The sequence below is a fragment of the Rhinolophus hipposideros genome (assembly GCF_964194185.1).
Source record: "Rhinolophus hipposideros genome assembly, chromosome: 18".
Taxonomy (NCBI): Eukaryota; Metazoa; Chordata; class Mammalia; order Chiroptera; family Rhinolophidae; genus Rhinolophus; species Rhinolophus hipposideros.
The window spans coordinates 202,300-223,587 of record NC_138064.1 but is presented as its reverse complement, the minus strand read 5'-3'; the positions used below and the strand labels follow the sequence as shown (position 1 = coordinate 223,587).

At 64.3% G+C, this 21,288-nt stretch overlaps 1 protein-coding gene across 5 annotated transcripts in view; it reads left to right on the top strand.

The window, feature by feature from the left end:
• CAMK2B (calcium/calmodulin dependent protein kinase II beta) overlaps positions 1–21,288 on the top strand; it is a 74,281-nt gene that overhangs the window by 39,724 nt on the left and 13,269 nt on the right. For 4 of the 5 annotated variants that reach the window (XM_081080054.1, XM_081080056.1, XM_081080057.1 and 1 more), the window contains exons 3-13: positions 164–223; positions 4,766–4,820; positions 7,227–7,292; positions 13,755–13,827; positions 16,304–16,406; positions 16,478–16,561; positions 17,071–17,165; positions 17,276–17,398; positions 17,626–17,709; positions 18,387–18,429; positions 19,278–19,352. In XM_081080054.1, the coding sequence (XP_080936180.1) occupies positions 164–223; positions 4,766–4,820; positions 7,227–7,292; positions 13,755–13,827; positions 16,304–16,406; positions 16,478–16,561; positions 17,071–17,165; positions 17,276–17,398; positions 17,626–17,709; positions 18,387–18,429; positions 19,278–19,352 (861 nt within the window). The remainder of the gene's footprint in view (positions 1–163; positions 224–4,765; positions 4,821–7,226; positions 7,293–13,754; positions 13,828–16,303; positions 16,407–16,477; positions 16,562–17,070; positions 17,166–17,275; positions 17,399–17,625; positions 17,710–18,386; positions 18,430–19,277; positions 19,353–21,288) is intronic. The other variant, XM_081080055.1, reaches the window with a different exon arrangement.

Here is a 21,288-nt window from a genome sequence, read left to right as displayed (position 1 = left end):
TCTGCAGGTTGTCAGCAGGTGAAAGCTGCAGGTGGCGGTGGGTCCCCCTGGCTGAGTCTCGTGATTGGCGACTTGTCAGCATACGGTGACCTGGGTGGCGCTGGGCATGGGGGATGATGGGCTGCTGGTGCAAGAGGTAACACGTGTCCCTGTCTGTCCCCAGATCACCAGAAGCTGGAGAGAGAGGCTCGAATCTGCCGCCTTCTGAAGCACTCCAACATCGGTGAGTGGGTGGGTAGGTGGGGAAGTCCTTCCCAGGAGTGGCAGCCTGTCCCTTCCAGAGATGTCAGAGCCTTCCTTTCCCTCTGCACTGAAGTCCCGCCCTCCTCCTGGAGGGGTCACTGGGGTTGGCAGCCCCTGTCGGAGACCAAGGCCGGGCTGCCAAGGTGGGTCCCTACTCACCACCCCATGACTCCAAGCTGTGCCTTTCCTAGAAATATCCAGGAGCCTGCACATCCTGTGTCTGTAGAAAAGCCACAAGATGCTCAATTACAAAGAAAGTTGGAAACTGAGGACCACACCAGGCGCAGCCCTGGCCTGAAGTCAGAGGTCTGGTTCTGCAGAACCTCTGCCATCCCCACCAGCCCAGGCCCCCAGAACTGCAGTCTGGGGGGTCCCACCGTCAGCTGCCCCTCAGGGACGAGCACAGTCTCGGGAGCCAGGCCGTGGCCTTGGGGTGTGACCGCCCTGCCCGGTGGGTCCCTTCTTTCTGAACCCCCAGAACTAGTCTGTGTGTGGTACAGTCGTAGCTGCTGCTTGGACCCCAGGCCATGCTAACTCCTCCGGGCCTCCCTGTGGGCCCCTCGCCCCTGCAGCTCTGTGTTGTTCCCTACCTGCCACCCTGTGGAGTATAGCACGCAAGAGCCCTCCAGCCCTGGTCCCTTGAAGGACTTCTGGGCATTGCCTGTGCTGGGAAGCAGCCAGGAGGCCCTCGGGACACGGCCCTTGGCACCAGGGAGCCTCTCCCACCAAAGAGCCAGTTGTGCCAGGAGGGGCCAGGACTGTTTCAAACGAATGTCAGGCAATACTGAGTGGCTGCTTTGGGAGCCCCTGCCCCTCTGGTGGTGCCTCTCCAGGACCCTGGGTCCTCTCCTGCTGTCCCGGCCCAGACCCCAGACGGTGCAGGCAGAGGGCAGGGAGGCCAGTCTCCTGTGTGCTGGGTACCTGGGCCTGGACCCACGCCTTCTTAATCTCAAGGCTGAGTCTGTTGGCGTCACTAGCGTGAAAATTCCTGAACTGCCCCCAGAAAGCCTGACTCAGGGGGCCCAAGAATCTGAGTCTTGCCCGTGCATGTGGGATTCTGGCACAGGATCCACAAGCACCCAGCCCCCACTTCACTGGCGGGGGGATATTCTAACAGATGGTTGGCTCCAATCTGACCTCTTCCACCAGGCGCCTGCTGACTCTCCTCCCCTGTGTCCCCTGAGCACCAGGTGGGCCCCATTCTGAGCTGTTTCAGGCGAAGACCCAGGTGTTCTTTGAGTTGGTGTTTTTGGACAGTTCTTTACCAAGACGCCTCCTGCCCAGCCTGGATTCTCAGTGTGGTTCTGGGTCATTGCTCATCGGTCCCTCAAGTCTTTGTAGCAGCTTCATTCCAGAACACAGGAGAGGCAGGGGAGACGGTGGGGTTCATTCCAGACGTAACATTCCAGAACATTCTGGAACATTTCAGAACATGGGGGGAAGATGAGACTGGGTTCAGACAGAACATTCTTTGTGAATTCTGAGGAGTGGATAGCGGTGATACTTCTAGGGGGATGTGAAGGGAGCCCCTCGCTCTGTGACTGGTGTCCGCCCAGCCCCACCTCTGAACAGAAGTGCTCCTGGGCCCCCCTTCTGGTCCTCCTCGCTAACTCAGGAAGCAGCTGTGTTCAAGGTGAGGGGAGTGGAGGAGCCTCAGTTTCCCTTTCTGTAAAGTGGGACGTCCTGGGAGGAACTGAGATGACACCTGTGGAGAGCAGGGCGTAGCTGTCAAGCCCCCTCTTTTGCCAGGTGACTTGCTGGGCTCGGAGGGCACAGACCTGGCTTTAGAGCCCGGCCTCCCCACTCGCAGCTGCTGGACTCTGAGACTGCGCCTCCTTATTGTGGGGGTGTGAATGCCCTGCACGTCCTGGGCTGTTTCCTGAGTGTGTTGTGTGCACGGGCCCCACTCGGCTCATCCGCCAGCCGTTGTTGGCATCTGCTGGCTGCTGTGACGGGTGCAGTCCTGGACACGCTGTCCGGGTGTGTTAACCCCGCCCCACGCCTGGGTGTGCAGCCAGCACGGGGCTGCTGGGCCATGTGCTGGCTCTGTGTTAGCTTCTGAAGGAACCGCCATGCCTTTTTCTGATCTAGTCGGGTCGCCATCCTGCCTCATTTGAAGGCCACACACGGGTAGCAGAGAGCCAGGTTCTTACAGGAGGAACAGCACAGGCTTTGGGTGCATTTCACAACCACAGGGTTGGTACGGGGTGAGCTGCTGGGCTGAGCTGTCACGCTGGGAGGGGGGTACACGGACTGGGCCCACGTGGCTGCTGCCCAGGCAGAGCCTCCCATCTCAGTGGTTTAGTTTCTCATCAGAGACCAGGTGGGACCTGGGCAGAGGAAGCAGCCATGTGGCCCTCCCTCTGCAGTGCCTCATGTGGGCACGGGGTGGGTCAGGCTGGGCCTTCCTGGGCGTCAGGGCAGGCTCGACCCACAGGGGCCCTTCCTGCACATCCGTGTTACATCCAACTGCCCAAGAGACCTCAGGTGGCACCTTCGCAGCCTCCAGAATTCCCACCACAGGGACGTCTGCAGTGGAGCAGCAGTGAGCAGGGCGGCCTCAGCCCTCGCCTCACTGTGCTCGGTGACCCTGTAACCGGGGCTCAAGAGGTTGCTGCTCAGCAGGCAAGCAGGCCCCAAACCTCCCTTGCTGCCTCCAGGGGCCCTGGGGTGACAGAAATTAAGCAGAGCAGGGCATGCAGAATCTTCCATAGCCTTGTTAACTTGGGCCCAACACCCTGTGGGACCAACCAGAGCCATCAGCCTCGATTCAGAGCGGCCTCCCAACCGCCCAGCCCCCTCCCAGCCTCTCCCTCAGCCCCCCACCCCCCAGCCTCCCCTCTGCACACCTGCCCTCTCTCCCAGCCTGGCTCAGTGATGTGTATGCCCAGCTCCTGGTTTCTGGGACTGGACCTGCCCGTCCTCACTGGGTGGTTCACCCATGAGCTGGGCAGGTGGGCACCACGGAGGACGGTGGCCCTGGAAGACCAGTGCGGGGGGTGGGGAGGACAGAGGTTTCTAGCCATCCATCCCACAGCTCTGCCCGCAGTGAGGTCATTTGTCACCTCATTGGGTCCTGCCTCCCGATGGGGTCCAAGAGGGATCCCGCCCGCATAGCCCCTGGTGCAGGCCCTAGAGGTGCTGTGGCCCCAGCAGAGTGGGGGTGTCCCTAGGCGCCCCCTCCCCATCCCGTGCTGTGCCACATCCTCACCCAGGGCTTCCCCACTGGCCTCTTGCAGGACTGGGCTACGCTGTTTGCATGCCACCCGCACGTTATTTACTTAGTTTTTATTTAAATAGATTCTGTGAGGATTCATTCTTTACTTAGTTCTGTCTGTGAAATCGTGGGTCTGATGTGCTAGTTAGGTTTTTTCTAAACCATTCAAATAATATGCAACTATCTTTTAAATGTTAAAAATATATTTTTTTAAATGTGTCCATGTGCACAGGGCCTCAAGTCCCACGCAGACCCCAGTGTCTTCCTGGGCGAGGAGGGGGGACCCGCCGTCTGCCAGCAGGTGCTGCCTAGGGGCCCGACCCCTGTCACCTGCACTCTGGGGTCAGGGCCACCAGGAAGGAGGCTCTCAGCACCCCAGCTTACGGACTGCTGCCCTCCCAGGAGATGGGTTCCCTGCACAGGAGGGGGGGCCCACAAGAGTATCCCTGGATGGGTGCTGCCTGCCACGCTTTGACCCGATGTCAGGGGTCACTGCAGCCAGATTGGGGGTACTGGCACTGGGGGGCTGGGCCCTGGGAGGAGGAGGGCACTGGAGCCAGAGGTGCCAGCTGCTTAGTGCCCCCTCCTTTGGGGTCTGAGCCCCGGTGTGCACTGCTGCTTGACCCCTCTGGGCACCAGCCTCCTCACCTGCAAGCTCTCAGGATGTTTGGCACCCATGCCGGCCACTCCGGACACGAAGGGCAGAGTCCACTCCCAGCATGAATGTCTCCTGTTCAGGGCTGGGCATCTCCAGCTCAGGGAAGGAGGCGCTGGGCATGTCTTCTTTGTGCTGAAGTCATATACCCCCCACCCCTCGCCCCCCAGCTGTTCACTCGGCCAGTCACCTGTCACCCAGAAAGCAGCAGCTGATGAATCTGGGCGGGCGTGGTTCTAGGCTGGGGACACGGGAGGAGACAGACTAGGCCCAGGCCAAGAGGAGGGGGTGTGTGGCTCCGCTGCTGTTCTGCTGCCTCTCAGGTCTGAGGCTTTGGAAGTGATACTTCAGGGGGCGGGTGGTCCCCACTGGGGGTCCTGCCCCTCAGCCTGTCCCTGCTGTGCTCCTGCGCACGGAGGCCCCTCGTGGTTCCTTTCCGGGGCTTGGTACGCTAGCCTGGGTCTCGCTCTGGCAGAGCAAAAAGGCGTCTGGACGCCCCATGGACATCTGCCTGGGATGTGCTGGCCCGCAGCCCGCCCACCAGGACCCCTGCCCCAGCTGTGGGAAGCCAGGCCCCTGACAGGCCGGGCTCCCCGGGAGCTCGCCCAGCTGCCCGCGTCCCAGGCTCACGGTCTCTTCTGTCCCCACAGTGCGCCTGCATGACAGCATCTCCGAGGAAGGCTTCCACTACCTGGTCTTCGATCTGTAAGTGCTTGGCTTGGGCCTGGGGGTGTCTGCGGTCTCCCAGCCCCTGGGGGACAGTCCCCTGACTCCGGTCAGCTTGCCCAGCTGCCGCGCCCAGCCCCTCCCTCCCCATTTGCTGTGTGGGTCCAAGGGCGAGCTGGGCCCTCTGCTGGAGGCCGTGGGGAGAGGAACGGGAGGACCCAGGAGCAGGTCACCGGCCTCCCCCCCTCCCCCTCGGTGTTCTCATCACAGCGGGACTGGGGCTCCACTGGCTGGCACGAGCGTGTGCGTGCCTACGATAGCATGTGTGTACGTGTGCACACATGTGTCTGGTTTCTGGGCTGTTACACATGTGTGTGTGGGGGCGGAGTGAGAAGGCATCTGGGACCTCTGCCACCTCTCACTTCCTGCTGGATTTGGAAGCGGTGATGTCATCCTTGTCGCCCCCTGACAGCTCCCATCAGCAGCACTATATTTAGCTGTCTGTGAGTCAGTGCCACTGGGGACATGGGGTGGAAGGGGCCACAGGCTGTGGGCAGCCCCAGGTGGCCTCCAGGCTGCCATAGGGCCAGGGAAGTGCTGGGGTGCCATCGCCATGGTGACGAGACTGCCTGCATGGGGTCTCTCCCTTTAAAGGACAGCTGCCTCGGGCCACTCGGGTTCCACCGGTGAAGACAGGCTGAGACTGTCCCTGTGAGGGCTTGGCCACCTTCCAGTACCCCTGTGTCCCACAAGACACGACTTGGAATCGCCAGCCAGGTGGCCATGGCTGGAGGCCCAGAACTGGGGAGAGCGTCTCTGGCCTGGGTTGGTATCACCTTCAGGAGGCAGCAGGCCCCTTGGCAGTTTGGAGCCTGTGGATTTGGAGTCTGAAGGGTTTCCCGGTTCCCTACACCTGGGAATGTTACAGGCCTTGGTGAGCAGGCCTGGGAACAGAGGAAGGGCTCCTCTGTGGGTCGTGGCTATAGCCCAGAGCTGCCCACATTGTCTGGCCAGTGTCTGAGGACAGGGAGAGCGGGAGGAGACACTGGCCCTGAGAGCGGCCAGGCCCCCAGCGGTGAACCCCACTCTGCTGCTCTGGACCACAGGCCCAGCTGCCCAGGACGGGCTGTAGCCTCCTGTGGGTGCAGCCCCCAGGGGGCTCCCCGTCCCAGGCAAGGCCTCCGGGTTCCTGGGCCCCTGCCCTGTGCTGGGACTCAGCGCCAGCAGGGCCCCGCCTGTGAGCTATGTGTGCAGAACTGTGTGTCCTGGGCTGGACCTGGACCTGCTTCCTCGTGTCCCCACGCACGCACACACGCACACACACACGTGTGCACACAGCTACACACACGTGTGCAGTTGTGCCTTTCTTGGCAGTTGGCCTGCTCTGAGCCTCAGTGTCACCAGTGGCAGAGTGGGACCCGAGGCTCCTCGTTCCCAGGGTTCCTGACGGCCCCACGGGATCACAGGGCGGACATCTAGCCTAGAGTCGGGCACGCTGGCCCAACACGCCCTCGGTTTTGTTTCTTCTCCAACACTAAGCGCCCGCCCACACTGGGGTCGCCCATCCAACAGTGCCCACGCCAGGGTCGCCTGTTAGCAGTGCCCACACCCAGGATCGTCCTCGCCATGCACCCGCCAGCCCTGAGTTCTGTGCACAAATATGAGACTGACCCGCGCCCCCCTTAGAGGATTGATGGGAACTGGATACAGATGGGGGAACCACAGCACGTGGGGCCAGCATAGCTGGAGACGGGGCTCTGAAGGAGGGCGCAGCTGCAGTGGGCGGGGTCCCCCCAGCACGGGAGAAGTCTCTGGACCCCCCAGGGCAGGAAGCTCTAGGCGACCCAGCATTTGCCGGACTGGGTGAGGGCCTGGTCGGGCCCAGGACGTCCCTTCTTGCTTTGTAACACTCCCTGGCCCCTGCTTGCCGTCTGTGGACACCCACATTTCCCAGCCCGGGGGCCCCGAACAGCCCAGACCCTCTCTGGGCTGCCAGAGGCCCTCCAGGCCGTGGCTCCTGGATCTTCTGCAGCAAGACGGAGTGTGGACGGAGATCCCTTGTCCTGATGGTGGGGCTCTGAACACCCGTGGCCTTGGCTGCCTGCAAAGCCGGATCTGGCCCCTTGGCGCTGGCCCTGGGGGTTGGGGGTGGGGCAGACCTTCTCAGCCTGGAACTAGATTCCCAAGGCCCAGGGAACAGTGCAGGGGCCTCAACCAACGTCCTGTGCAACCATCTCTGGGCACATCACTGAGACCGTGAAACCTGCTCTCTGAGCTCGAGGGCCCTTGTTGTGGACTGGGGGTCAAATGCCGCTGTATGTGAGCAAGTACTTGGCAGCCATCGGTCCTGGGGACAGTGCGATAGGGCATAGGTGCTGCTGGCTGAGATTGGGATGGTGGTGACACGGGCCTCTGGCATCTGACTCCGGCGTCTGTTTCCCACAGGGTCACTGGTGGGGAGCTCTTTGAGGACATTGTGGCGAGAGAGTACTACAGCGAGGCAGATGCCAGGTGGGTGCCCCCCCCTGCCCCCGTCCCCCCTCCCGCCCCCCTCCTGCCCCCCTCCTGCCCCCCTCCTACCCCCCTCCTGCCCCCCGCCCCCCTCCTGCCCCCCTCTTGCCCCCCCTCCTACCCCCCTCCTGCCCCCCCGCCCCCCCTCCTGCCCCCCTCTTGCCCCCCTTCCTACCCCCCTCCTGCCCCCCCGCCCCCCCTCCTGCCCCCCTCCTGCCCCCCGCCCCCCCTCCTGCCCCCCTCCTGCCCCCCTCCTGCCCCCTCTCCCGACCCCCTCCTGCCCCCCCTCCTGCCCCCCTCCTGCCCCCGCCCCCCCTCCTGCCCCCCTCCTGCCCCCCTCCTGCCCCCCTCCTGCCCCCCTCCTGCCCCTCTCCTGCCCCCCTCCTGCCTACTCCTGCCCCCCGCCCCCCTCCTGCCCCCCTCCTGCCCCCCCTCCTACCCCCCTCCTGCCCCCCCGCCCCCCCTCCTGCCCCCCTCCTGCCCCCCCACCCCCATCCTGCCCCCCTCCTGCCCCCCCTCCTGCCTACTCCTGCCCCCCGCCCCCCTCCTGCCCCCCTCCTGCCCCCCCTCCTACCCCCTCCTGCCCCCCGCCCCCCCTCCTGCCCCCCTCCTGCCCCCCGCCCCCCCTCCTGCCCCCCTCCTGCCCCCCCTCCTGCCTACTCCTGCCCCCCCGCCCCCCCTCCTGCACCCCTCCTGCCCCCTTCCTGCCCCCCCGCCCCCCTTCCTGTCCCCCCGCCCCCCTCCTGCCCCCCCGCCCCCCTCCTGCCCCCCCTCCCGACCCCCTCCTGCCCCCCCTCCTACCCCCCTCCTGCCCCCCCGCCCCCCTTCCTGTCCCCCCGCCCCCCTCCTGCCCCCCCGCCCCCTCCTGCCCCCCCTCCCGACCCCCTCCTGCCCCCCCTCCCGACCCCCTCCTGCCCCCCCTCCTACCCCCCTCCTGCACCCCCCCTCCTGCCCCCCTCCTACCCCCCCACCCCCCCTCCTGCCCCCCTCCTGCCCCCGCCCCCCCTCCTGCCCCCCTCTTGCCCCCCCTCCTACCCCCCTCCTGCCCCCCCGCCCCCCCTCCTGCCCCCCTCCTGCCCCCCGCCCCCCCTCCTGCCCCCCTCCTGCCCCCCCTCCTACCCCCCTCCTGCCCCCCCGCCCCCCCTCCTGCCCCCCTCCTGCCCCCCGCCCCCCCTCCTGCCCCCCTCTTGCCCCCCCTCCTACCCCCCTCCTGCCCCCCCGCCCCCCCTCCTGCCCCCCTCCTGCCCCCCGCCCCCCCTCCTGCCCCCCTCCTGCCCCCCTCCTGCCCCCCCTCCCGACCCCCTCCTGCCCCCCCTCCTGCCCCCCTCCTGCCCCCCCTCCTAACCCCCTCCTGCACCCCCCCTCCTGCCCCCCTCCTAGCCCCCTCCTGCCCCCCCGCCCTCCCTCCTGCCCCCCCGCCCCCCTCCTGCCCCCCCGCCCCCCTCCTGCCCCCCTTCCTGTCCCCCCTGCCCTCCCTCCTGCCCCCCCGCCCCCCCTCCTGCCCCCCCGCCCCTCACGCGGCCCCACGCCCCGCCCTCTGACCCACATCTGCTGTGCACATGGTCCCTGACATAGCCAGGGGGGCAGTCAGCATCAGAGGCGTCAGTCTACCCACCCAGCCCTGCTGGCAGCCCTCCGAGCAGGTCAAAGAGCAGAGGGCAGCTCTTGTGTCCTCGACCAGCACGGAGGCGCAGCCCAAGTCGAGCAGGACCATCCTCAGTTTCCCCAGAGTGGGAGCGGCCCACGGAGGGGTGCTCTCCTTGGGGTGGCTGGTGGCAAGAGGAGAGCGGTGTGGCCCTGGGTGTCCTCCTGCCCTGCCCTTAGACATCTGTCCATGGTCCACAGCCTCAGAGGCAGATAGGGAAGGCAGCTGTCCTTCCTGGAACCTGGGCCCAGGCTCCCAGGTGGGGCCTGGAGGGACAAGGGCTCCCTCCAGTGGGGCTTTCCCTGCGGCCCCTTGGGCAGCCCTCCTGCTGGGGTCAGCCCTCCCCAGGGGATGAAGGGGCCTCAGAGGTGCTCTGCAGCATGGCTGCTGGGGGATGGCAGGACCCCTCACTGGAAGGGGAGGCCTCGGTGGCCTGCTGTGCCCCATGCCTGTGGGCCAGATCCATTTGACCTTTGATAGGAATGTCACTCCCGACATGCATCTCAGCTTAGAGACAGCTGAGGGCGGTCACCCCGTGCCCTGCCCACCTGGTGCCAGGAGACATGCATTTAAAAACGAAAGGCTGACAGTGGCTCTCTCTAGGCGTTGGTATTATGGATGCGTTTTAATTTTTTTATCTTCTTTGTCTATTTTTAAAGTTTTCTTTAATGAATATGTATTACTTTTCTAATCAAGAAAAATGAATGTAATTTTAAAAAGTAGCTTTTTGTGACTTGCTTCTGCACCCACAGGCGACCTTGCCTGTCAGTGATTGTGGTGGCCTGAGTCCCTGTGAGCTGTGAACTAGAAGCTGTGACGGGTCCTGGTGCCCCTACCCAGGCCCCCACAGAGCTGGGCAGGGGGTGTCTGGGATGGGGAAGGGAAGGGCTGCAGCTACCCCGCACCCTAGCCAGACGCAGGGACACTGACTGGTTTTCTGAGGCTCCTTGAAGGACTTTGACTTTGCAAACAGCCTGAGAGTGGCCTGTCCCCTTCTAGAGAAGGAGGACACTGGTTTTATTTCCTGCTTCCAAGGAGAGTTGAAAGGATCAGAGCCGGGCATCCTGCTCTGCTAGGCCAGGCTGGAAAGGTTCAGGCGCCGGAGCCTGCCTGCTGGAAGGCGCGACTCCTGGGACCAGGCCGTCCTGACAGCTGCCCGGGCAGGGCGCTCTGGGCTGACAGGTGCAAGCCAGGCCAGGAGAGCAGTCTCCCTCTGTCCACCCCCAGATCAGACCGCATGGCCAATGGCCAATGGTGCCTGGACTGCACTCAGTTGGAGGACGAGGGCTGCTTTCTAGTTCCACCTCCAGCGCCACCTGGGCGCCAGGGAAGGTTGCTTATCCTCACTGCCCTGTTTCCCCATCTGGAGCCTCAGCACCCACTGGGCACTGCCCGGGGGCTGACGCCCTCCCTGCGCTCTCCAGGGAGATGGCCCACAGCCTTAGCCCCCTCTGGGCTTGGAGCCCCTGGGCGCTTCCTCTGGAGCCCCAAGCCGGCCCACACCCCACCACATCCCCCAGATCACGCCCCCACTCAGCCCCCACCGTACCCCACGCCCAGACCACGCCCCCAAACACCTGAGGTCTCAGCTCCTCCCTTGCTCACCTGCTCCTCCTGTCTCCAGCTCCACCCCTTCTCTCTGGGGATCCCTCCTGCCAGCATCCTGCCTTCCCTGGGGGGGGGGGTGGCTCTTGGAACTGGCTCAGAAGAGGGCGGTATGGGGGCGGCCTCTGCGGTGGGGCCCACTGCCAACACCTAGTTACCTCACAGCTCGACCATGAGGAGAGGTGACAGGGAGGGAGGGACACTCCTGGGGGCCTGTCACTTGCCCCGCTGAGAAAACACTCGGTGTGTGTCTTCGTGGGGGTCCTGGAACCTCCCCGGAGTTGGAGACTTGCGTTTGATCTCTCTGTTGGTGCTTTGCGTGGGACGGGGGGAGCCTGACAGGTCACCACAGGCGTCGTGGGGAACTGCGGGGAGAAGCCCATCCTGGGAGGGTGGGTCCTCCTGTGTTTCTCCTGGGAACCCCTGCTGAAGGGCTCTGGGCTGTGCTGAGTCCAGAACCCCCCACCCCAAGACCTAGGGGGGCACTTCTTAGCCAGCAGCCCTCTCACGTGGGGTCCCTGGGGCACAGGAAGCCAGGCAGGGGCTGCTTGTCTGTCCCAGGATGCTAAGTGGGGACTTTATTCTGGATTTGGTCAGGAAACTGAGGGGTCTTTTATCAAACTTGGGAAAGCAAAGTTCAAAATACTTAGAACCCATTTTTTGAATCCATAAAAAGCAATGTGGCTCATGAGCACTGGGGAAAGGGGCTGTGAGAATGCTGGCTGCCCCGGGAGGAGGGCAGGAGGGGCATATGTGTCTGACATTGGAGCCGTGAGGACGTGTCCAGGACCCACGTGGGTACAGCCAGCCACCTGGAAGCATTTCTGACCATGAAAGTGACTTTTTCATTTGTTCATAACATGAAAAATGGCCGCACGAGGAAGATGGTAGAATGGTAAAGAAGACAGAAGGCAGGCAGGGCCTCCGACTGGCCAGTCAGCCTCATGTGCTCAGGCTGTGGTCTCAGCACGCAGGAGGGTCCCCAGAGCTGTCCCCAGAGGGTGGGGCTGCCCAGAATGCGCTGCTTCCAGGCAGGTGGGTGTCCCATCCACCTGCAGGATGTAAGGCAACTGCCACGTGGGCCCAGAGACTGCCAGCCCTGCCATGGGGGAAGGGCAGCCTGCAGTGTTCTGTTGGGGAACCTGGTTTGCTTAGCCAGCTCTTCGGGGCACGGGGTTGAAGCCACCAGGGTTGGACAGGACAGAGTTGCAGGACTGGATGGCAGCGACACAGGACAGATGCAGACCAGGTACTGACTCAGCAGGGGCGGGTGCCATCTCGGGGGCCCGTTTGGGCCCTGGGGACATGGAGGAGGACGGAGGGTAAGCCCACCCCCGGCGGGCCCCTGGTGAATGGCGCCAAAGCAGCCGGATCCATGGGTCCAGCAGACATTTGGGAAACACCCTCTTGCAAAGTGGGGCTGAGACACAGGCGAGAGGAGAGTAGACACGTCCCTGTGGAGTCAGAGGCCAGTCCAGTGCAGAGGTGGACGCTGCCCAGACACCCACACAGAGGGGACTGTGTTTGAGGGTGTGGAGGGCGACCTGGAGGCAGGACCTCCAGGGGAAGACAGAACCGCTTGACCCACAGATGCAACCTGTATTGGCAGCGTCTGGGCAGGTCTGAGGTCACAGCCAGGTCCCTGACACTCCAGCGTTTGGCGAGCAGCCAGAGGCACAGGGACCACTGGCACGCGTGTGAAGGCCGCTGGTGCACAGGGAGGGCAGGGGCTCCACAGGACCTGCCCCCACCCCTGGGCGAGGCCAGGGTCTGGCTGTAGCAGTGCAGGAAGGGGCTGGTCATCCAGGTCTCACGCAGTCCCAGGCGGGGTCTGGGTGGCTGGCCTCTAGAGTGAGTGCTGACAGCCCCAGCACTCAGTCTGGGTCTGCGAGGCAGAGCGCCCTGGGCCCTGGTCAGCGGCCTGTGTGGCAAGTACTGGGGCTGGGCCTGGCCTCCATCCAGCGGCCTGTCCTGACCTCGGCTGAGCTCTGCCCACCCGAGTCAGGCCCCTGAGGAGTCAGCCGCTGGGAGCAGCACTGTGCCTGCAGTAACAGGGCCGGGCGGGAGTGCAGGACGTGTGCTGGGGACAGACGGACAGGGCTGTGGGAGTGGGTCTGGCAGGAGAGCCCAGGGTAGGGGCCGCCGAGGGCTGTCCCCTCCCACAGGTGCAGGCCTGGCTACTGAGCCCGCAGCACTATGTCACCACTGGCTCCTGAAGTCTGGCTTTCACGGGGCACTCAGGTTTCCTCTTCCTGCGGTGGCGGGCAGCCTCCAGATGGCCACCGCTTTCTGAGGAAGAGGGCTGGTCACCCCCTTCTCTGTGCCCACCTGTCCAGCTGACCCTCAGTTACTCCACAGGGTCGGGCAGTGGCTGAGGGGTCCTGAGGGAATCTGCTGTCCTCCCTCGCCCTGTCCAGAAGGGCTGGGACGGAGACCCCAGGTGGTGGGCTCCAGGATGCCTGAGGCCCTCCCGTCTCCCACAGCGGGCAGTGCCGCACGGGTGGTGTGGAACCCCAGGTGCCTCTGCCTGGCTCTGCGGGCAGCTGGAACCTGGACACCTGGGGCCACCTGGGGAGGCAGGCTCAGGCCACAGGGTCCCATGTGTGCAGGGGACGTGTGTAGCATGTGTGGGAGGTGTCTGCCTGGGGACATCCTGGACCTCTCCGATTCAAACCCTGGAAGGTGGGACTGCTCCCACCCTGGAGGGAGCCCCTGGCTCAGGGCCCGCGCGGTGCCAGGCTACCCCTGCCAGGAGAGCTGCTGCAGAGCTGGGCTGTCCAGTGCGGCAGCTGGCGACCAGTGTGGCTGCTCAGTTATTAAAGTGAAGTGACACGTGCTTGGGCACATGGGTGACGGGGCTACAGCATCAGCACTGCCCAGACCCAGGTGTCCCCCGCCCACACTCTCCTGTTCCTGCCTGGGAACCCCCAGCCTGCCTTGCAGGACTCAGCACTGGCCTCCCTCCCAGAGGCCGTCCAGCTCAGGGTCACGCTTGGCCAGCGGGAGCCTGGGGAGGGGCTCTCGGGGAGCAGGGATTCTCCTGTGAGTGTCATCGGGTGGGCCTGGCAGGGGGAAGGCAGGGGGCCAGAGGGCCTGGCCGTGCCTGTGCTGACCTGGGGTGAGGGAGGGCCCCTGCAGCCCCGCCTGGCTGGCGCTCTGCTCCTGTGGGCCCCCCCCCCCCCCCGCACTAACGCACGTGCTGTCCCCTGCAGTCACTGCATCCAGCAGATCCTGGAGGCGGTTCTCCACTGCCACCAGATGGGGGTCGTCCACAGGGACCTCAAGGTGAGTCCCCACCCCGCTGTCTGCCCGGCTCTGTCGTCTGTCCCTGCATGTCCTGTAAAAGGAGGGCTGGGTGGGGCGGCAGCGGCGCGAGCCCCAGGGCGAAGGCTCATGCGTGGTGTGTGCACGTGGGTGTCTGCACATGTCCCTCACAGCGCCCCAGGCTCCAGGGCCGAGGGGGCATTTGTCAAAACTCAGTCTGTGAGCACATGTGCGCACAGGGTCTCACCTTCTGGGCTCCTGCTGAGACGCGGGCAGGCAGGTGGGGCAGGTGCTATGCAGGTGGGGCTGATGCCACCGGAGACGAGGGTGAGGGGCCAGCCTCCAGGGTCTCTGCCAACTGCCAGCTTCTTCCCCAAGGTGGCACTCGGCTCAGCTCTGGGCAAAGTGATTACAGACCTTTCAGAAGAAGGGTTTGTCACCCCCAGGGCACAGGCCCTCCCTTTGACTCCAGCTTTGTCCAAGCAGGGTTGGGTCAGCTGCTCTTCTGGGGTGGTTGAGCCCTGGGCCTGTCATTCCTGCTGAGACACCCACGGGGTGGGGCCTCCCCATTGGTGAGGGCATTGAATGGGGTCCCACTCTCCATGGGCATCGAGGGGTGTTCACGTACGAGTTGATCTTTGTGGGACTGCCCTGGGAATGATGGCATGTCAGGATCAGGCCCAGGACCCTCACCTGTGCCCTTCACGTGTCCCTCTCCCCTCTGTGCATGGCTGTGTGGTCCGCCCAGGCCCACCTCATCCATCTGTCCCACCCTCTGTCACTGTCTTGTCTGAATGGGCCTCACGTGGGGGCCTCAGGGAGGAGGGGCCACAGGGGACTGGGCATGAGCCCCACCTCGTTCCTGGACCCGTGGTTGACTGCTGGCTTTGAGGCCAAGGCACAGAAATGGAGATGGGTGGTCACCCCGCCCACGAGGGGCCTGGGGGCTAACGCATCCTTGCCGACCTCCTGCCTCTTGCCAGGTGTGGGAAGGCAGACAGCCCAGAGGATCCCATGCTGACTGAGGGCCCCAGAAGTAGTGCGTGCTGTGCTGGGCTTGTTCTCTGCCAAAGCAGGAGGGTGTGGACAGTAGAGAGGTTGTCACCTCTTCAGGGGCTGAAGGGAGGCAGGTGGACGCAGGGCCCAGCTGGCTTCTTTCGTCTGGGAGGGGCGTGCGATCTATAGAATTCGGTCAAGCCCCCAGCAGCAGTCCTGCCCCTGCTATTTCAGACTGCTTGATATGGGGTTCCTGGAGGTTGGGGCCCCCTGCCCCACTCACACTGGCAAAATCGAGCCATCCAGGGGTATGCAGGCCGTGCTGGACGGGCAGGGCTGCATGGCGCAGTGTGTGTCAGAAGCTCAGACGTAGGGCGCTGGCCACTTATTTGGCTGGAAGGGCCACTTGCTGCCTCCCAACAAATGCGGCATTTGTCTTTCTTGGGGCCACTAAAGCGTGTACACGTAAGAAACGTCCAAACCTTAAGGAGTTTTCACAAGTTCATTTGCGCCAAACTGACAATATTGCTGGGAAGCAAGAACTCAGATGCTCCGGAGAGTGACAGTTTTGCAGCTTTTATGCATTTGGAATTGGGAAGGGGGCAAGGCAGATGACGTGGAGGTGAGAAAGCGAGGCGGGCATGCAGTACAGACCCCTTGCTCTCTTCACAGTGGTCAGCTTGTTTCAAAGGTGTGCGTTAGCCTGGGTGCACATGAACAATGGACAGGGCTGCTTAAGGCAAAGATACCCTTTAACTAAAGAAGTTACAGGCCTGGGGTCCACAATGGCACTGTGTTCTCAGGGGGCCTCCTGTCAGGAGGGTGGCCTGACCAAGGCGCTGAACGTCCGGGGCGCGCTCAGGGAGGAGGAGCGCTGCTGGCTGAGAGGTGATGACACCAGTGGGACAGGCCGGGATGGGAGAGGCACAGAGCACAGGACTCTGCATACAGGGCCTCCTCAGGGCCTGGGGGCCAATCAGAGTGCAGCAGCCTCCTGGAGCTCCCACGGTTTGGGACGAATGCCCTTCCAGCCCAAGCAAGGGCCCTGCTCCTCCAGGCAAGAGGTCAGAGCAGGTCCCTTCCACCCAGCCCTGAGCCCACGGGCATGGTGGGTGGACGCCTCAGTGCCCTAGGTCATTCCTCCCTGCCCTTGGGGTCACGACCTATAGGAAGTGCCTGAGCCGCCAGTAGGCAGCCCCTCACCGTGTAGGGAGGGGGAAGCCCCTCTGCCGCAGGGGCAGCCAGGGCTTGTAGGGCGGCACACTCAGTTTTCATTTCAGCACCTGGGTCCCCTGTCCTGGGTCGAGGGATCCCAGTGGCACCGTGAGAGTAGACTTTTCCCCGCAAAGCTGGGTCTCCTGGGGGGTGGGCTGAGGGGTACAAGCTCAGCCGTGCCAGGGACACCCACATGGTGACGTCAGCTCTGTGCACTCATCTCCAAACCGCTGTCGTTTCTGTTTTGTCCCCCTCCTGGGACCCCTCGCCATCACCGTTCCTGCAGCCCGAGAACCTGCTCCTGGCCAGCAAGTGCAAGGGCGCTGCGGTGAAGCTGGCGGACTTTGGCCTGGCCATCGAGGTGCAGGGGGACCAGCAGGCGTGGTTCGGTGAGCCTGGACGGGGGGAGGCGGGGCTCGGCTGCCCCCAGGCTGCTCACACCACCCTTCTCTCTGGCTAGGGTTCGCGGGCACACCAGGCTACCTGTCCCCAGAGGTCCTGCGCAAGGAGGCATATGGCAAGCCAGTGGACATCTGGGCATGTGGTAAGGCGGGGGGCGGGGGCTGCAGGCAGGGCTGAGCCCTCCTCGCCGGCCTGTCGCTGAGCTCACACCCCTGCACTCAGCAGTGTCTGCGCCAGAAGCAGCAGCAGGTGCTGGGGGTGTGCAGACCCCCCTGGCAGGGACATCCTGCAGGGGAGGGGCCGGCCTCGAGCCTCCCCTGTGAGGTAGGGTGAGGGGGGCAGACGATGGGGCTGGGGATAGGCTTCTGCCCACGTGAGGGTCTCACTGACACTTGCCGACACTGGCTGCATCCCCAGTGCCCTCCGACTCACTGGCTTCAGGCTGGTCCTCATCTTAGCCGCGGCCAAGGCCCTGGGGCAGGGCCTCACAGCTGCTGGGTGCTGCAGCTGGACATCTGACCCCTGGGGTCACACACTGACTCCTCCTGACCGTGTCCCCCGCACTGGCTGTGGCTGCACCTGCGGGCTCCGCAGGGACAGGCCGGCTACTCTGGGGGGCAGTGGGGTGAGCCTGTGCCCTCGGCTCCCCAGGGGTGATCCTGTACATCCTGCTCGTGGGGTACCCACCCTTCTGGGACGAGGACCAGCATAAGCTGTACCAGCAGATCAAGGCCGGGGCCTATGACGTGAGTGCCGGGCCCTCCTGACCCAGAGGCCTGCTTCCCCCGACACGGCGGGGATGGGACCCCTCGGGGAATTCTGGCTTCTGAGTCCGTTGTGCCTGGCTCCTCTTCAGTTCCCGTCCCCCGAGTGGGACACCGTGACACCTGAAGCCAAGAACCTCATCAACCAGATGCTCACCATCAACCCCGCCAAGCGCATCACCGCACACGAGGCACTGAAGCACCCATGGGTCTGCGTGAGTGGCGCTGACCCCGACCCCACCTGGCGGGCGGGCCTGGCCTCCTCCCCTCACACCTGACGGGTACCCCGGGTGCTGCGTGGCCTGTGGCTTGGGACAGTCTAGTGGGTTTCTGAGTCCTCGGTCCCTGTTGCCCTGAGCCTGCCCGAGCCCTCCAGCCTCCCTTGGGGACAAAGCTGTGTCGTGCGACCCCTGGCCGGGTGTGACAGTCCCTCTCCCCACAGCAACGCTCCACCGTGGCTTCCATGATGCACAGACAGGAGACCGTGGAGTGCCTGAAAAAGTTTAACGCCCGCAGGAAGCTCAAGGTGAGACGCACCCCAGCGCCGGCCGGGACCCCATGGCCCATGTGTGCTCGCCTGCCTGGGGCCCCTGCGTTGGGATCGGGAGGGAAGGCTGGGGGCTCCCAGCCCCCCAGCAGAGGCTGCTCGTCAGCATGTCCCAGGCCAGACCTGTCAGGTGGACTCAGTGCCCCCATGGCAACCATACACAGGTGCCCCAATGTGGGCCTGGCCCCCAGGTGCAGAGCTGGCCCCCTGTAGCTGCTCACGCCACCCCTGAAGTGTTCCTGGGGTGCACACCTGGGCCCTCTGCTCTGCCACGTTCTCCTAGTGTGAGCAGGCTGCCAAGCTTCCTGCCCGGGCCAGGTGTGGTAAGGACGGCAGCCTTGGTGCTCAGATGGCAGAGGGACAGGAGGGAGGTGGCACTGGGCAGGGTGGCCGGCCCGACACAGGCTGTGACCTGTGCTCTGAGGCTACTCCAGGCAGGGAGCACCTGGCCCCGCTCTGGGCTGAGCGCGTGTGCACGTGTTTGTGAGGGAGAGGCCCCCGGGGTCTTGAAGCTATAGAAGCTGTGATCAGTGGGCAGCTTCGGGCCCATGTTGTGTCACTCGTGTAATTCTGGAAGTGGGTGGCCTGTCTGGATGCAGCTGCTGAGGCCTGGCAGAGTGTCCCGGCCCTGGCCTCAGCTGTGTGTCTCTCCCCAGGGAGCCATCCTCACCACCATGCTGGCCACGCGGAATTTCTCAGGTGAGAACACCTTGTCCAGGAAGGCTCCGAATGACCCGCCAGCAGCCTCCTGCCCTTCTCACCCCCTCAGCCCCTCTCCTGTGCCGCTGGCCCCCCCAGGGCAGCACTGCAGGATCCGCCACCCGGCATACACCCCGGCCCTGCGTGTCGGGCCTGTGTCCCCACCTGACACCCGTGTCTGTACCGCCTGCCGCAGCTGCGTGGCCTGTCGCTGTCCTGAGAGTTCTGACCACTGTGTGTGGGGGAGGTGACAGGAGGGCTGAGGGCCTGTGCTGAGCTCTGGACATGCTGGTAGCTGCCGTCCAGGTCACTGAGGGTGGGCAGGTCTGGGAGCATGCGGCCGCGCGGGGCGGGGGGTGTCAGTGACCCTGAGGCCAAGGGCCCCGGCAGGCCCACCAGGGGTAGCGTCACCTGGGTGGGGCCGGCCTCCCACTCACTGTCCTGTGGCTTGTCTGTCACCTGTGACCCTGACACAGGCGTCTGTGATCCTTCTCACTGTTCGTTTGCATCTGGCACCCCTGCTGTTCCTTGTGCTGTGCTGCCAGACGGGGGCGCGCTGTCCCACCAACACTCACAGGACTCGTCCTGTCCTCACACCCTGCCCTGCACCACCGGCGCCACCGGGCACCGAGAAGCCCTGCCGGGTTTCTAAGGAGAAAGGAGGCAAATGCTTCACATGTCGATGGTCTCCGCCTTGTTTTCACTTTCCTGTGAAAGGGGTTCTGGAGCCGCCACCTCCGAGGCCTTGAATCTAATCTTCTTCTGCTTCCTCTGTCTCTTCTCTTCCCTCACCTTGCCCCTCCCCCGTCTGTGTCCGCCCTCCCTCATCTCTAACCTGGTGCTAACAGTGGGCAGACAGACCACCGCTCCGGCCACAATGTCCACAGCGGCCTGCGGCACCACCATGGGGCTGGTGGAACAAGGTAGATGTTCGGACCAGTGCCCGCCTGTCGGCATGCAGCTCCCCTCACTGCCCACAGCCGCCAGCCAGGCCTGCAGACGTGTCCCAGAGGCCCTGGGAGCCCCTGCAGAGCGCACCCCGAGGGCAGGGAGGCAGCTCCCACTGTCCCAGGGCCTCAGGCCTCACCTGTTAAAGGAGGGCCAAGCTAGGTGACCCATAAACTGTGCTTTGTCCCACATGCATTTCACTGAAACCGCCCCCACCCCAGTTCTGGCCCCTGAGTCTGATGGTCAGGAGACTCCTCTGGCCAGAGCCCTTTGCTTTCTGAAGCTCTTCCCACTTGTCCATCACAATCCTCATTCCGAATGACCTTGACGACAGAAAGCCTCTGGGCTGCTGCTGGGGGTCCCAGGGGGAAGGGCACAGAGGCAGAGACCCTGTGCCCCAGAGCTGCTTGCCAACCCCGTTCACCCGGCCTGGCCTGCCCCCACCCCACCCCCACCCTTGCTCTGTGCCCCTCGCGGAGCCAGCGGTCAGTGTCGAGTCCCATACGTGCATGTCCGCCCTGCAAGCACCAGGCCAGGGGCCTTCAGCAGCCCTGAAAATGACTTTGAAGGTCTCTTGGTTCTTTCTACCAGGAGCCCCTCACCTCGTCCCAAACCCCTGAGGGGAGATGCTGTTCTGCTGGGCCATGAGGGGCTGGTCTCCCAGGAGGTCCAGGCCAGTTCCTGCCCACCTGACCAGACCCCCACGAGGGCTGTCGGACCCCTATTCCTCCCCAAGAGCCCAGGCCCCAGCCCATGTGGAGGGCGGGCAGCCACAGCTGTGTCCTCCCAGGCCTGGCCCTTTCATTCCTGCACGTCTGCCCCGGCTCCCATCCCACCCCACAGGCTGCCCCACCAGGGGAGCCAGCGTTTCTAGCCACCTCCTCCTGGGCACGCAGCGCAGGGCCATCCTTGGGGCTGACATGTCTGGCAGGCAGGCCCCAGAGGGCAGTCCTCCCGAGTCTGCTTCATTTACCAGGCCTTTCTGAAGCACCTGAAGGAAGGCAGGGGCAGGGCCAGGGGATGTGAGCCCAAGGGCTCCGGGTGAAGGCCGCCATCAGGCGCAGGCACCGAGGCAGGTGCCTGAGCAGCTCCCTGCCAGGCTGCGGCCTCTGGGGGGGTGGGCGTCGCTGCATGAGGTGCATGTGTGGCTCCGCCGGGGCGCCGTTCTGTTCTGGGGGTGGTAGGTGCATGCAGACGGAGCCCAGCATGGCCGCTCCTGGTGACCAGCTCTGGGATGGGGCAAAGGCTGGCCCTTTCGGCCAAGAGACCTACCAGGTCAGCCCCTCAGCCGGCCGCGCCACGCAGGTGGGGGTCTCAGTTCTGAGGCCATGGCTTCTCCATGGGCAACGCAGCACCCCTTGGCCAGCGGAAGACCGACGTCTGCAGAGATGTGGCAGCAGCAGTGGCCTGGCCCTGAGGACCCCTGGTGGGTGGGGTGGGGTGGCCGGTCTCTCCTTGTATCCAAGGGGCCGGGCGCCGGTGTGCCTCTTCGGTCCACCTCAGCTCCTGCTGGGTAATAATGCATTTGGTTTGAGAAGGCTTCCCATGCCGGCTAGCGTAGATGGGAGTCAATAGGATTCTGGAGTCACTCCAGGGCAGGGATGCAGATTTTCAGGAAATAAGGCAGCCAGGAGCTGGGCTCGGTGCCTGGTGCAGGTTGAAGGAAGGAGGGTCTGGGAAATCGAGCAGAAGGACAGGTGTCTGCCCTCCTGGGCCAGGGCACTGGCTGTTTCCGGGGGTCGGGCGATGGCTGCTTAGGGAGCAGAACTGTTACTATCTCGAGTAGCAAGGTTTGAAATGCAGGTTTTTATAGAATCAGGGACTGAGGGGACCCTCCTGAGACCCAGGGCTGTCCCACAGCCCCCACCTGCCTCCACTGGGGGCCAGACCCGGGCGCTTCCTTTCCTGCCA